This window comes from Onychomys torridus, unplaced genomic scaffold, assembly GCF_903995425.1.
Source record: "Onychomys torridus unplaced genomic scaffold, mOncTor1.1, whole genome shotgun sequence".
NCBI lineage: Eukaryota > Metazoa > Chordata > Mammalia > Rodentia > Cricetidae > Onychomys > Onychomys torridus.
In genome coordinates this window covers 237874-253791 of record NW_023411202.1, presented here as the reverse complement: position 1 = coordinate 253791, position 15918 = coordinate 237874, and the positions used below count along the sequence as shown (strand labels likewise).

At 39.2% G+C, this 15918-nt stretch overlaps 1 protein-coding gene across 2 annotated transcripts; it reads right to left on the bottom strand.

Annotated features, from left to right (window-relative positions):
* Positions 1 to 374: 374 nt before the first annotated feature.
* LOC118575024 (UDP-N-acetylglucosamine--peptide N-acetylglucosaminyltransferase 110 kDa subunit-like) lies at positions 375 to 15131 on the bottom strand. Of its 2 annotated transcripts, none has more exons than XM_036175747.1 (2): positions 15022 to 15131; positions 375 to 5604 (listed from the first exon to the last, which is right to left on the bottom strand). In XM_036175747.1, exon 2 carries the CDS (start codon positions 5416 to 5418, stop codon positions 2308 to 2310), a length of 3111 nt encoding a protein of 1036 aa, XP_036031640.1. In that variant the 5' UTR covers positions 5419 to 5604; positions 15022 to 15131; the 3' UTR covers positions 375 to 2307. The 2 variants fall into 2 exon arrangements, with proteins under 2 accessions (XP_036031640.1, XP_036031641.1); XM_036175748.1 differs by having other exon boundaries at positions 375 to 5600.
* Positions 15132 to 15918: the final 787 nt, after the last annotated feature.

The window sequence follows — 15918 nt, the reverse complement described above, 5'->3', positions numbered from 1 at the left end:
ATTCTTACCCATTGCTGGTGGAAATACAAACTTGTATAGTGACATTGGAAATCAGTGTGGTTTTGCCTGGGGAACTTGGGAATAGATCTACCTCAAGGTCCTGATGAGCCATTCTTGGGCATATACCCAAAGGAATCTATATACTATGACGGAGACACTTGCTCATTGTATTTGTTGCTGTTTTATTAACATTAGTTAGAAATAGGAAATAACTTGCTGTTCATAAAAAAATGAATGGATAACGAAAATTTGGTACATTTACACAATGAAATATTATATAGGTGTTAAAAAACAGTGTCATGTAATTCATAGTTAAATGGATGGAAAAATGCTACAAAAGAGTGCATTTTTTTAATGGGAAATCATCCTTTTATTGTTTAAAGACCACAAGACAACATCTGAATTTCTGGAGCACAATTTAAATGCTTTATTTTTTTTTTCAATAAAGCAGTAGAATAAAATAGAAAAAAAATTAGTTTCCAGTATATCTATAACTCTATCAGAATTAAGTCTTCCACAGACATGTTACCTGGAAATAAAAGCCTGTTACAATAAGCAAAGCTTCAACCAGAGCAAAATTCATACCTATAGGAGGAATGATGTGCCATGTAAAATGGCCACAGATCACAGCCTTAGTGGCACTGGAAGTTTATTATCCAATCCCACATTAGTAGTTCTGTGAATTTGAAAAGTCAGTTTACCTGTAACCATGCTGGCAACCTTTAACAGTTAAAAAATAAATTTAAAAAATCTCTTAACTGGTGTTCCTTGATTTCCATTGCTAAAGGTACACAGTTTATGACAATGTAATTCTACTTCAGAATTACACATGAGACCCCTCGCTTAGGTTTTAACTAGCAGTAAGGACCACAAATTCAAGTTCTTAATTGTCAATAACTTGTCAGCTAAGTTCAGGCAACAGCTGCAGCTACCGATTGGTGCACTGCCTAGGTGCTTTGGGAAGCCACAGCTAGAGCACTAACACAAAACTGGCCTGTGTCTGCACCGTAGAAACAGTGCAGGAGAGCAGTACAAACGTATTCATATGGCGGCTTCTTGTTCAAGCCTCAAGCCCTCTGCCTTTTTTTGAAACACCAAAACTCAAGCTCCAGGAGCGCAAATGTCTAACTTATAGTCTAAACCAAGTAGTGATGCAAACTCACTACTACTAAGGCTGAATCCATAAACATAGAGACTTATACACTAACACAGTCTGAAAAATAACTGCCTATATAGGGATGGTCCTGCAAAGCTTTACCTCAAAATCTATCAGTGAACAATATTTAATGTACTGGAGATAACTACAACTTACTAATCAAATATACTTACCTGGGATTTCATTTCTGCTAAAAGAAATAGGAATAATGGGACTCACTTAAAAAAATTAAAAAGGAAGGTAAAAATCTTATCACACATCACTTTTAGAAGCAGCAGAGCAGGGTCAGTCAGAGGCTTAAACACTGGTGAAATAGGTAAAAAAAAAAAAGGCAAAAACATATACATTGTTATCAATAACAGTACCACAACTGTGCCCTTCATGATTAATATCCACTCCTAAGAATTTTCCCTTGGCACCAGATGGCATGTTTAAGGATGTTTGAAACAAGACTTGGTATCTTTAGCACTCACAGGCAAATTTAAGGGAGGTGAAGGAAAAGAAATGGGAACGAGGCTGAAAAATCTGAGTCACCATCTAAATCAACAAAGCACTGTCAGCTTCAAGCATTAGGTCAGACACTAAAATGACTGATACAGGCTCCAGTGGTTGATAAAACCTATAAAAAGACTACATCAGCAAGGTTCCTGTCACCCTGTCAGAGTTCACACACTAAAACAGGAAACAATATTTTAGTTTAAACTTTATCTCAGAAGAATCAATATCACTTCACATGAATAAAAATACCTGAAAGCAAACATTTTTAAAAGCTCCAATACTCAAAATACGGAAAAAAAAAAGAAAGACCAGAAGACTCTATCAATTCATGGACTCACAAAATGGCTGGTCAATCTCTGTCTCTTTCCACATTAAGCATCCCATGGAAGATCAAGGGAGACCAGACCTTCCAGACCTCTGCACCACCTGCTTGGTGCAACACTCTACAGAAATTCCTTTTGGAATAGCAGTTTCTTATCTCGTCTCTCCTTACGCAAGAAGCAAGTGTGGCTGTGCTATTCTATTATCATTATATATCACCCACCTGCAACACAGTGCTGCACAGATAAACACAAAGCATGTTATCTAGTTCCCTTTCCCCCAGAAGGTTGAGGCTCAGGTATAGGGGTAATTGTCCTGTGCACAGTCTTTATTCAGGCTGACTCAGTGACTTCAATAGGCTTAATCATGTGGTCAGGTTTGTTTCCAGCTGCATAATGCTCCCACATCTTCAGATACAGTCGCTCTAATTCCACTGTGTATTGTTTGGTGTTGAACAGAGGGCTAGATATTCTCTGTTTCCAGACTTTGCTACGAATTTTCTGTAGATATTCTAGATCTGTTCCCAGTTTTACAGCTATGTCTTCATATTCTTGTCTGTTTTTAGCAATGAGCTCAAGACATCCTAGGCAAGTAAGCTGAGAAGCTGCAACTCGAGAGGCAAGAGTCTCTCCTGGCATTGTCACCATGGGTGTTCCTGCCCAGAGAACATCCATCCCTGTGGTGTGCCCATTACACAAGGGAGTGTCCAGGCAGACATCAGCCAGTTGACCTCTCCTGACATGCTCCTCCTTAGGAGCCACTGGTGAAAAAATGATACGGTTCTGGGGAAGGCCCATATTTTGTGCATATTGTTGAATATTGGATTCTCCTACTGCTGGAAAACGCAACAGCCAGAGCATGCTATTAGGTACACGTTTCAGAATATTTGCCCACATCTTCAGGGTAGAGGGGTCAATTTTATATAGTTGATTAAAGTTACAGTACACAATGGCATCTTCTGGTAGCCCGTACTGGGAACGGGTGGTTACAATAATGGTACGAGGAACTTCCTCTCCGGTTGCAGCCTTATTATTGATCTGTGTAGTTGCCAGTCCATTGCTAACACTGAATCCATTAATTGTTATCTGAATCTGTCCTCTGTGAATCATTTCAATAACTGCTTCTGTAATTGTATTCATGGGAATGACAGGCAGATTAAGAGCTGTGTTACTGGTGTCCGAATTGTCACCTCCATCAGGACATTTCATCTTGACAATCTTCACATCTGGTAGACCATCAAGAAATGCTTTGAGATCGATGCCATTCAGAACTATCCGGTTGTCATAAATGTGCCCATTGGATTTAAAATTGATGACTGCTTTGTTCTTCAGGTGAGGAAACATATTAGCATGATCACCAATAAAAAAAGTATGGGGCATGTAAGCCAGTTTCTCAGAATACTGCTCTGCAACTTCAGCTGGGGAAGTTTCCTGATCAGTGATGATATAATCCATGAACAGTGCACCACTAGTCCCAGGGTATCCCAGCCACATTGCCTGAATAGGAGCTGGCCTGAGAGCAAAGAGCTCATTTCGAGCACCCTTGGTATACCCATTCATATTTACAAGGATGTGAATTCCATCCTGGTGAATGCGGTCAGCTGCTTTTCCATTGCATGGAATCTGAGAGAGATCAATGAAGTGGTTGGCTTCTGCCATCACCTTCACTCGGAAGTTTGTACCATCATCTGGGCTCAGAGCATAGCAGAATACCTCAAATTTGTCAGAATTGTGCATGCCTGGAATAGACTGCATAAGGTGAGAAGTAGGATGATTCCCAAAGTCGGAACTCACATATCCTATACGCAATCTTCCATTACTGAGCTTCAAGTCTTTTGGATGTTCATATGGTGGTTTATGAAGGACATTAATCTTATCCAAGCAGAGATTCCCATGCTTCTCTGCAATAGCCTTCCTGAAGCCATGAGAAAGAGGGTATAGCATACTGTGATGAGGATGCACAGAAGGCAGTCTATTCTTCTCCAGCTGCTCAGCTACAATACTAACCAGTTTCTTCATTCGCTCATCATAATCTGTCCAATCACAGATAATTTGTAGGCAATGAGCCAAGTTACAATAGGCATCAGGAAAGTCAGGCTTAAATTTCAGAGCTGTGTTGTAAGAAGCTATTGCTTCTGAGATATTCCCCGAATCCTTGTGAATGAAAGCCAGATTGCTGTGTGCATCTGCAAAGGCAGGATTAATCTGGATGGCCCGAGTATAACACTGCAAGGCTCCCTGAACATCCTGCATCTCCTTTAGAGTGTTTCCCATATTAGAATAAGCATCAGCAAATGTTGGACTGATTCTTATGGCTTCCTTATAATGCATCAATGCTTCCTGCAGCTTGCCCTGTTGTTGCAATACACTTGCTAAATTGGAATGTGCAGCAGCAAACTCTGGGAAGACTTCTAATGCTTGGCGATATAGGCGGACAGCCTCTTCAATATTGCCCTGTTCCCGTTTGACATTGGCGAGGTTATTCAAAGAGTCTGCATGGGTAGGACACAGACGAAGAGCTGTGTTATAACATTCTTCTGCTTCAGCAACACTGCCTTTCTCTTTGAGAGCATTTGCTAGGTTGCAATAAGCATCCGGGAAATGTGGCTGCAGTTCTATAGCTCGCCTGCCGGTATCGATGGCCAGGGCTATTAGGCCTTGCTCATAGTACACACAAGCCAGGTTGCCGTGCACTACCACGTGATTTGGGCTCAAACTTAAGGCACGAAGATAAGCTGCCATGGCTCTGTCAAAAATGCGTGCTTCTTTCAAAACATTTCCTAAATTGATATAAGCATCCAGGAAATTTGGATCAAGGGTAACAGCCTTTTCAAAGTGATGAATTGCCAGCCAAATCTCCCCCTGTGCATTGAAAACACAGCCGAGATTACTCCAGGCTACTGCAAAGTTTGGTTGTGTCTCAATTGCTTTCAAATAACATGCCTTGGCTTCTTCCAAGCGACCCAGAGCTTTGAGCAGGTTCCCCAGGTCACTGCGAATACAGTACAAATCAGGATTGTACTGAAGAGCTGAGGCATAAGCTGGTACTGCTCCTTCCATGTCACCTGCTGCTACCAAGGCTGATGCCAGATTAATATAGCCATCAATGAAATCAGGCTTGAGCCGCAAGGCATGTCGATAATGTTCAACTGCTTCCTGCAACTGCCCTCTTTCCTTGTACACATTCCCCATATTCGAATAGGCTTCTGCTAGAAGAGGATTCTGTTTAATTGCCAAGGTGTTAAAGTGAGCAGATCTGTCTAGCCTTCGACACTGGAAGTGTATAGATGATAGTAATAAAAGGACATCAATATTTTCAGGCTCTTGTCTCCAGAGCTCCATGCAGTGTCTCTCAGCTGCCTCAAAATCTCCTGCCTGATATTCTCGATGTGCCAACTCAGCTAAGCCTGTGCTGTCGGCCACGTTGCCCACGGAAGACGCCATCTGGAGCTTCTTGAGACAGCAAGTAGTGGGTAATTGACTTCTGCTTCCGCCACTACTGGCAAGAATGTTTCAAGAGGTAGCAGGAAAAGGGCAGCACCGTGTCAGTGTTTTAGAAGACTGAAGGGGCGGCAGCGGATACTGGACTCGAATCTTAGGCGCTCTTGTTAGAGATTTACCTCTCACTGTCTTGAGACAAAAGAATGAAATTTATTAGAAACATTTTCAGAGTAGTAATTCATTGTTACTTGTGCAACCTAATTGTATTTGTAGTGGAAGATGATTATCATCCAGCTTTGCTGAAATGATAATGGATGTTATCTCAGAAGGTGAGAAAAGGTTGCAATGTGAAAAATGAAATACAAAGATTTTTCTCTTGATCTTTTGAAACAGACTTAGCAGATGGATAGAAGTACTTGATATATCCCAGATGAGAAGGAAGTAATATATATATATATATATATATATATATATATATGCCATAAAAACATATATATAATTAAAATTAATTTTGATGTAATATATTCTGACCAGAATTACTACTCTCCAAATTCTTCCAACATTTTCCTCAAATCCCCACCTACTCAACTCCAGATACTTTCATTCTATCTTACTTTTTGAAACAAAAATCAGATGAATATAACAAACCAGAATAAAGAAAACAAAAGAAACATACACACACATGCAGACACAACCCGTTTAAAAAATACAAAATCAGAAAGCAGAATATATAAGCAAAAGCAGTAAGACCAAAAATGCTAAAGCAAAGCAACACCAGAATAAAAGTACAAAAGTACCCTTGAATATATTTTGTGTTTTCTATCCACTGCTGGGCACGGATCCTACTCTCATATGCAGTTAGTGTGCCCTGTGAGGTTCCACTGCAAAGTTTGTCGAGTTCCTAATTAACATGAGCCAAACCTTGGATTTTATCTATAAAAATTGATAATCAGGACTTAGTGAAGAGCACTAAATTTATTTAAAAACTTATATTTTCCCACTAGGCATTAGTGAAACATGCCTTTAATCCCATCACTTGGAAGGCAGAGGCAATCAGATCTCTGTGAGTTTGAGGTCAGCTTGGTCTACAGAGATTGTTCCAGGACAGTCAGGATAGTTACATTGTTCCATTCCTTCCCTTCAAAACCTTCCAAATACCCTTCCACACTCTTCTAAAATTAATGACCTCTTTTCCCCCAATAGTTGTTGTATGCATATATATATGAATATATATATTCCTAAATACAACCTGTCCTGTCTGTATAATGTTACTTGCATGTATATTTTCAGGGCTGGCCATTAGCTACTGGACAACCAATTGTTGTGCTCTTCCCTGGGGAAAACCACCTGTCATGCTCCCAGCTTTCCACTGTTGCCTAGAATCTTTAGGCTCATGGGGTTCTCGCCATCTAGTTTAGCAGTTCCACTGGTATACTTCTTCAGCATTGTTTTGGTCACACTATACATTTTGATCATATTCTTTCCCTCCCCCTATTATTTCAGATCCTGCCCACCTCCTTACAAACTAATTTAATTTGATTCCCGCACACCCTCCACATGGGAAAAGAACAAAATTCTGATATTTGAAATAACATGAATAAATCTTAATTGTATAAAATGATACTTATTGAGTATATAGTGAGGAAAATTTAAACATAAATTACTGCACACAGAATGTCATGCAACAAAATCTGTGCATGAACAGTGACTGATACTATCAAAGATCAGTTGGTAAGGAGTTGCCTCTATATGGGAGATAATTATGCAATCAGGTCTGATGTGTCTGAAAAATAGCATGACTATGGGCCAAATTTTGATGGCTATATTCCACCAAATACTAAGCGATGATATGGACCATTGCCATAACGGCAGTAGCATGTTATATGGCTGAGATGACATTTTATTATATTGAAACTATCTGAGAACGTAATCTTCTAAGGGAAATATCAGTATCTGCCCTTCATGGAATAGACAGAAATGCCTCCTAAATTAATAGATCCAAAGTTGTAAATATAGAACTCTCCCTAAAAAGATTGGTGAACTAAAGTTTATATTGTGATTCATGAAAGTAGCATATACGGCCAGGTGGTGGTGGCACACGCTTTAATCCCATCACTTGGGAGGCAGAGCCAGACAGATCTCTGTGAGTTTGAGGCCAGCCCAGGCTACAGAGTGAGTTCCAGGAAAGGCCCAAAGCTACACAGAGAAACCCTGTCTCGAAAAACCAAAAGAAAAAAACAGGAAAGAAAAAAAAAAGTAGCATATACAGGTTAATGTCCTTTGCAAGTTATGGCAGCTATTCAGTACCAAAAGTGGAAAATGGGCTATAATGACTTGTGTCTTTTTGAGACAGAGCATTGCCATGTATTCCCATATGACCTGAAGCTATATGTAGTTGTGTAGCCTGGGCTGCCCTCAAATGCAGAGAAACCCAACTGCCTCTGCCTTTGAGTCTGCCTCTGGGATTAAATGTGGGTATTACCATACCTGGGTTTTTGCTTTTTTATATAGCTGTCAAGATACAAGGATAAGGATATAAAAGTTCTAGTTGTGCTAAAATCACTTTCTCAGTGCGGAAGACATACAACCCATGTAAAGAATCAGAGACTGAAAAGGGAGAAGTGAGTTAGAAATCGTAAAAATTCTTTTCAGCTTCAAGTGTTAATATACTAAAAGAGAAAATCTATAATTTATTATTAAGACAGGGGTCTAGTAATAGCCCACTACAGGAAACGGTGACAATTAATGAATATTTAGCATCAGAACTGCTGAAGTTGATAAAGACATTTTGTTGATGTTTTTGATGCTTTGAGACAGGGGTTACTTTGTAGCTGTGGCTGGTCTGTAGCTAGCTATATAGACCAAGCAAACCTTTGACTTCAAGAGATCCCTGACTCTGACTTCCAAGTGAGATGATTAAAAACATGCACTACTATGCCCCCACTGGGAGGACTTCTAGCCATGAAATGAAAAGTCCCTTAAATTCTGAGTCATTATGCTATGTGTCACAGGAATGGATATGGTCTGAGTGTTATGGAAATGAAGAAACTAAGTCATATACCACTCATCTCTCTTTAAGAAACAACCTTCATTGCCTGTGGCAAACTACTCTCACCTTCATAGGAGCCTTTAGAGACACTTAGTTATTGGTGTATGAGGTCTCCATGAGTATCAGGTATGGAACACAACAGAAGGACAAGTATTACTGCAGTAACTGAGCATATGGAAGGTGGTATTTGACGTCCTTATGAATATCAGGGAGTACAAAACAATGGAGGGAGAATAAGCATTATTAAGTGAGCTGCAGATATGTGAGATCACGTTGAAAGAGTTTCGACTACCATGGGAATTAGGCTCATAAAGTTCCAAAACAACTGATAAGGAAGCAGGGGCTATGCCAAGGAGACCAAATGTCTGCCTGCATTCATTCATCAGTGAATGTGCTAAGGCTTGTTCTAAGCATCGAATGCCCAAAGAAAACATGACCAGAAAGTCACATGCTGTCCTAGTAAGCTTCTGGTCTATTTTAGAGCTTGTGTAGCAGTTTATAAGAGACATAAAGGATAAACAATGCTGGTGATAAAGATTAAGTTTGAGACTTGGTCTGGCGACACATGTCTTTAGTCCCATTGTGAGAAAGACAGAGGAGGCTATCTGTGAGTTAAAGCATACACCCGGGTCTACATAGTGAGTTCAGATTACCCAGGGTTGCCTAATAAAAATATTATCTTTTGAAAAATTGTCTTACATATTAAATTTGTACTATGGATAGGCAAATATCTTCCTCAGAGATCTCAGTGTACATTTTTCTCTCCTACAGCAAGACATGCTGCAGGAAGATATTATTTGCCTAGCCCCAGGCTTTTTCTGTGGTCAGATTGGTCAATGGAAAGGCATGTTCCTTGTTACTTTCCTGGAACCTGTGAGAGTGGTTGAACTTATTGGTAGGCATGGCAGGCTAGAGAGTAGCTGTGATAGCTTGTATAAGAAATGTTCCCCACAGATTCTGGTTTTTGAATACTTGGTTCCTAGGTGGCTATGTTTGATGGGCTTTAGGTGTTGTAGCATTTCTGGAGGAAGTACATCACAGGGCATGAGTTTGGGACCTGTGTTGCTTTCAGTTCCCTCTCCCTGCTGACTGCTCATCATCTAAGCTTTCTGCTTTCTGATTGCATTTGAAGATGCAACCTTTCTGCTTTCTATACCAACAACCACAATTGGTGAGTAAATTAAAGTGTATCAACCCAAAGAGTTTACAAATCTTTCAGAAGATGTGACTGCTAACAACCCTGCTTAGATATCAATCCATTATACATATATAATGATTACACTATGATTCCAACACATATAAATAGTCTGTATATGACAATAAGATCTCTGGGAACTTCCCTAGCACCAGGTTTTTCCCTATCTCCAGGATGTCTCCCTCTATCATGATGTCTTTCATTGCTCTCCCACTCTGTCCCTGCCCATCTTGACCATGCTGTTCCCTTTGTTCTCATCCCCCATCCCTGACCCTCTATTGCTCACCTTCTTGCCCCCAGTTTAGACTAGCAATAGTGGAGAGGGTGCCTGTACTGGCCTACCCTGGTAATCAGATTGGTGAATACCCTAAATGTTATCATAGAGCCTTCATCCAGTAACTGATGGAAGCAGATACAGAGGTCCACAGCCAAGCACCAGGCTGAACTCCAGGAGTCCAGTCGAAGAGAGGGAAGAAGGATTCTATGAGTAAGGAGCATCAAGATCATGATGGATAAATATACAGAGACAACCAAACCATGCTAGTAAGAACTCAAAAACCTTAGACCAACATCTGTGGAGCCTACATAGAATTGGACTATAAGCCCTCTCACATAAGTAAGACAGTTGTGTACGTTGGTCTGTTTGGAGTCTATTACTTATGGTGAGACACCTTGCACAGCCTTGATACAGAGGGAAGGAGATTGGACCTGCCTCAACTAAATGTACCAGGCTTTGCTGACTCTCCATGGGAGGCCTTACTTTCTTGGAGGAGGGGATGGAGAGTGGTTTGGGGAGGGAGGTGGAAGGAGAGCTGAAGGACAGATGAGAGGGAGATCTGTGGTTGGTATGTAAAATGAATAAAAATTTCTCAATAAAAATAAAGATAAAAAAATAAAATAAGATTCCCCCCTTCTCTCCAAAAAGATGGCTGAGTAGGGTAAATGTGCAATACTCAGATCACAAACAGTAGAATGAGAAAATATCCTCCTTAAGATGGTCCTCTGACTTCACATGGGTGCTAATAATGCACATGCACACAACACATACCCACACATATACAGACACATTCTAATAATTCATACAACAATGTTTTTAAAATGTATATGATAGATATACACAATAGAACAATGTTTAGCTGCAAAGAAAATTAATTTATGAAATTTTTTGGTTAATAGATGGAAACAGAAAAAACAAAACAAAACAAAAAACAACCCCACTGAATGATACCACCCAAAATCCAGAGGTTAAACATTTCATGTTCTCACTCACACGAGGGTCCTACTTAAATTCTCTTGTTTTATGTGGGTATATGAAGCCCATGCAGAAAATAGAAAATTAGAAACCTGTCATTGGCAGAGAGAGATGCATTAAGAACAGAGTGATAGTATACTTGAGAAATCAAAGTAGAGAGGGAAGTTTTGGAAGCAGATGGATTAAAGTGAGTGGTGTAGTGGATAGTATGGTAAATGAGGTTTATCCAAAATGAAATGTGTATGAACAAGATACATGTGAACATATACAATTGTTTATATACTAGTTCAAACAATAATATGTAAGAATATTAGAGTAGATGTGATGTAAAATATCATAGAACCAGCACTGGAAGCTAAATATGTGAGTAGAAATGGGCATCAGGTGGGCAGGAGGCAAATGGGTTGTGCAAACCAAAACTAAAGATGTATGAATAATCCTTATGTAACACACACACACACACACACACACACACGTCGTTCAAACAGAAATAGCTAACATTTTTTAAATCATTACTCCTAAATGGCATGAGTTATTAAATAAAAATCTTAGTGACAGACAAGTATTACTCTTTTAGAAGTTATTGATTAGATAATTGCAGAAAGTATCTAAAACTACATAGGCTATTGTAATTGTTTTTGGTTGCCTCTCAACACTTTATGGTAATGTAATGTGTTTGAAAACATCACATATTTCTTTGCTGGACATGGAGAAATTAACCTTGAGCTAACCATGATATTCACCCTGTGGCTAGCTTGCAGAGTGCCAGAAAGTGCTTTGTAGACTCTGGACAAGAAGAAAGATAATTATTTATTGATCCTTGGCTTAACCTTGTATGCTACAATAATAACCTGCCAGGCAAAATATAACCACAGTACAATAATGTCAAGACCATGCTGAGAGTAACCAACTACACTCTTGATTGGAATTGAGACCTCCTCCACAGGAGGGAATGCAGGCATGTCACTGAAAAGTATGATCAAAAATCATGACTAGGGATGCTGTAGGTCCTAGCAGAGAACCCATTGATGTTATTTTTCTATATGGCCATTTTTGTCTAATTCCCTCTTAAATATATATGTGTTTATATTCATGAATTTGTGCTGGTCAATCTTGGTTAGACAATATTTGTTTTTGTTTTTGAGACAGAGTTTCTTTGTTGAACTTTGGCTGTACCAAAACTAGCTCTGTCAACCAGGCTGTTCTTGAACTCACAGTGATCTGCCTGCCTCTGCATCCTAAATTCTAGGATTAAAGGTGTGTACTGCCACTGCCCGGCTTAGACAAGAATCTTATGGCAGATGGTGATCACTAATGCTTAGATGATAACTACTTAAAGCACTCAGAATAAGCAACTGTGAGTCCTCAGTCAAAGATGAGATAGTTAAATCACTTCCCTCCAGGTTTCAAGGGTATAAAGGAAAAAGGAGTGGAAAGAAAAAAGAGCTGGGGTGTGAGGGGGAATGCTGGGAAACTTTGTCCCATACACACAGCATGGCTGTTGCCAACACAACCTCCATGGTTTCGATTACATGTATAATCCTCATGAGAACCAGTACAAACTCAAGCAAGGGGGATGGAGGGGCTCTCAAAGCTTTAACCCTAGGACTTACTGGCACTGATGGCTGCCAGGGAACAAGTATCATTTTTCTTTAGAAATGTGGTCATGAATACAGACACCATGCTGCCTCACAAGAAGCCCAGAGCCAGTGTCATACTATATGAAGAGAAACTCAAAGGGTTTTCCTTAAAATTAGGACCAGAATAAGGATATTCACTCTTTTCCCTCCTTTTCAGTACAGCATTAGAAGTCTTAGGGCAGTAAGAAGACTGAAGGATAAAAAGCTGCTACAAGAGTGACCCCCAAAATTCAACCAAGGAACTGATACAGCTAATAAAAACCTTCAGCAACATTGCAGGATACAAGATCAACTCAAAAAAATCAGTAGCCCTCCTATATACAGTAGACAAACAGGCTGAGAAGGAAATCAGAGATACATCACCCTTTACAATAGCCACACATGATATAAAATACCCTGGGGTTACACTAACTAAGCATGTGAAGGACCTATATGACAAGAACTTTAAGTCCCTGAAAAAAGAAAAACTGCTACAAATGCGAAAGGCAGAAGTCAAAGTACCCACATTTGAATAAGATATAATTCTCTATGTAAAAATTCCTAAATATGGCATCAGAAACATTTTAATGCTGATAAGTACATTCAAAAAATCATATTGTAAAAAATTAACATCCAAAATTCAGTAGGTTTTCTAAATTACAGGCATGTTGAGAAATTGAGAAAGAAATCATAGAAACAACAATATTTACTATACATAAATTATGTATAACACATTATGTTACATGAAACATATAACAATTTTGTTATAATACACACACATAGAGATAGATAGATAGATAGATAGATAGATAGATAGATAGATAGATACATGTAGAAAAATGTTAGTCTGCAGTGAAAATTGAAGAAATTGGAAAACTAAATTTAAGAAGAAACCAGAGTCTGAAATGCCTCCCAAGGTCAAGGATTCCAATGGCTATTATTATGAAAATGGCCACTCTACCAAAAGCAATTCTCTTATTCAATGTAATCTCCAACAAAATCCTTCACACACATTTAAAAATGTAATTGTAACTTTATATAGAAACACACACACACACACACACACACACACACACACACACACCTCACTATAGCAAAAAAGGATAATTAAAAGCAGCAGGAAGTAACACCATCCTAAATTTCAAGTTAAGCTACACAAAAACAGTCTGGTATATTACTACTGTGCTGTATCTGTGTTAATTAGCAGCTCTGGAGAAGTAACAATGTGTGGAAAACCTGAGAGAGGTGCTGGCATGGGTTACTACTCCATTGCATTTTGGAAAATCCTTTTAAAATCTTAAATCTACACACCATTTTGAAATGAACAAAATATAATTCCAAAAAGGAAAAGACATGCTCCTGTGGACTTATATGTTCCTTATGTCATATGCATATCTTTTAAACTTCATTCAACATAGGTGATCAGAAAAGGTAAAACAGATAGCATATCCAAATCAAATATCTCCCAAATCAACAGTTCATTTTTTTTGATAGAATTAGTTAAAAAAAAAAAAGAAAGAAAAAAGAAAGACACTGAAGCAAGTCCACAATGTTCAAATAAAATCAATTTACAATATCATAGAAAAATGTGTTTATAATGCATTACTACTATATAGACTGTACCGCTGTATGCAACAGACATTCACACACTGGCCTTTTTGCTGACATACTCACTCACTTCTGACCCTAATCTGGACACATTCCCTCTCTCTCCGTCTCTCCGTGTCTCCCCCCTCCCCTCTCTCTCTCTGTCTCTCTGTCTCTCTGTCTCTCTGTCTCTCTCCTCTCTCTCTCTCTCTCTCTCTCTCTCTCTCTCTCTCTCTCTCTCTCTCTCTCCTCTCTCTCTCTTTACGCTGTCGTCCTTTCTTACAGCCACTTTGGAAACCCCTTTCTTTATTATAACTATCTTAGTGTCAGAACTCATACTACCTATTTTTTCCAACCATTCAGAACCCGCAGGTCTAAATGACTGTGGTCTATTGGACCTCCCACTCCACTGTTAATCTATATGTTAATTTTTCACCCGCTTTCATCTTTTCATACCCTCCCGATGCAAAGAAGACACCCAATTTAACTTCCATTAGGACACACCTACATCACAATTGTTCCTTTTGGTTTGATCAGTGCCCATATTCCCGCACAACGATATTCCACAATACTGCCTAAGCTTTGAAATGGAAATGCTCATCCAGGAAGCGAATTGAGCCGAAGTGACAGGACAGATTGAGGGATCATTGGGAGGAGCACTTTACAGCTAATACAACAGAGGATAGGACAAAGGAAGCCAGGTCCTAACAGGATAGATTTCTGACGTGATTCCTCAGAGCCAAAGATTTTTAGATCTATACAATAATTTTCCAATCCATACAAATTCCCAACCTTTAACATGAAAAGAGAGAGAGAGAGAGAGAGAGAGAGAGAGAGAGAGAGAGAGAGAGAGAGAGAGAAAGTCCACCTTTGAAAGACACAACAGGGCCCAAAGGGAGCTGACCTTGGCTGCTGCATTGTCTCGCTGACCATTCCTCAGGTGGAAGCGGCAGGCGTCTGTGGCTTCCTCTCCTCTGAGCAGGACTGCTCCTGCGCTGATTTCACTATCACACTCCCAACCCCCAGCCTGCGCTAGTGAGCCAGTACAACCCTGTAATCACGCATGCGTACATGTTTGCCAGGCTGCAGGGACTCAATCTTTTCTGAACCTAATGACATCAGATAGGCAGCCATGAGCTTTAAGCTTTCGTATTGTCCGTATGGTAAAGGAGGGGCGTCACAATCCCCTGATTAAATTGGCCAGGAACAAATTCTAAGCATTTCTGCGGTCAACGTGTATTATTTAATCTTAACTCACCGTTTGCTTTCTATATACAGTAGTGAAAAGCTGCTTAGGAAAAATGTAACCCAAAGTAGAGAAGGTGTAAAAACACTAGACATTTGAAACACTGGCAGGAAAAATCAATAATGATTCAAAGATACTGCATTTAAAACATTCTACATTAACGAGATATTACTTGATTATTTTTATTTTTAAAATTTCAAATGTGTTCAGGTAAACTGAAAACCTTAGTATGAACGTAATAATTGTTTTTTTTTTTGTTTTTTTGTTTTTGTTTTTTTTTTGTTTTTGTTTTTGTTTTTTTGTTTTTTTGTTTTTTTATAAAACTGTTGGGAGATCTTTCAGTGTTGAAATTTCTTTAATTATGCTCTTAAAAAAGACGTGCTCCAATCCAGAAAATGGGGGGCGAGTTTGGTGGTGGGAGACAGGAAGAACAGGAGGAGGGAGGAGAGGGGTATCTGTGACTGGTATGTAAAATGAATAAAAAATTCCTTATTCTAAACTTTTTTTAAAAAAGGTTTATTTATTCATTCTGTATACAGAAGAGGGCGCCAGATC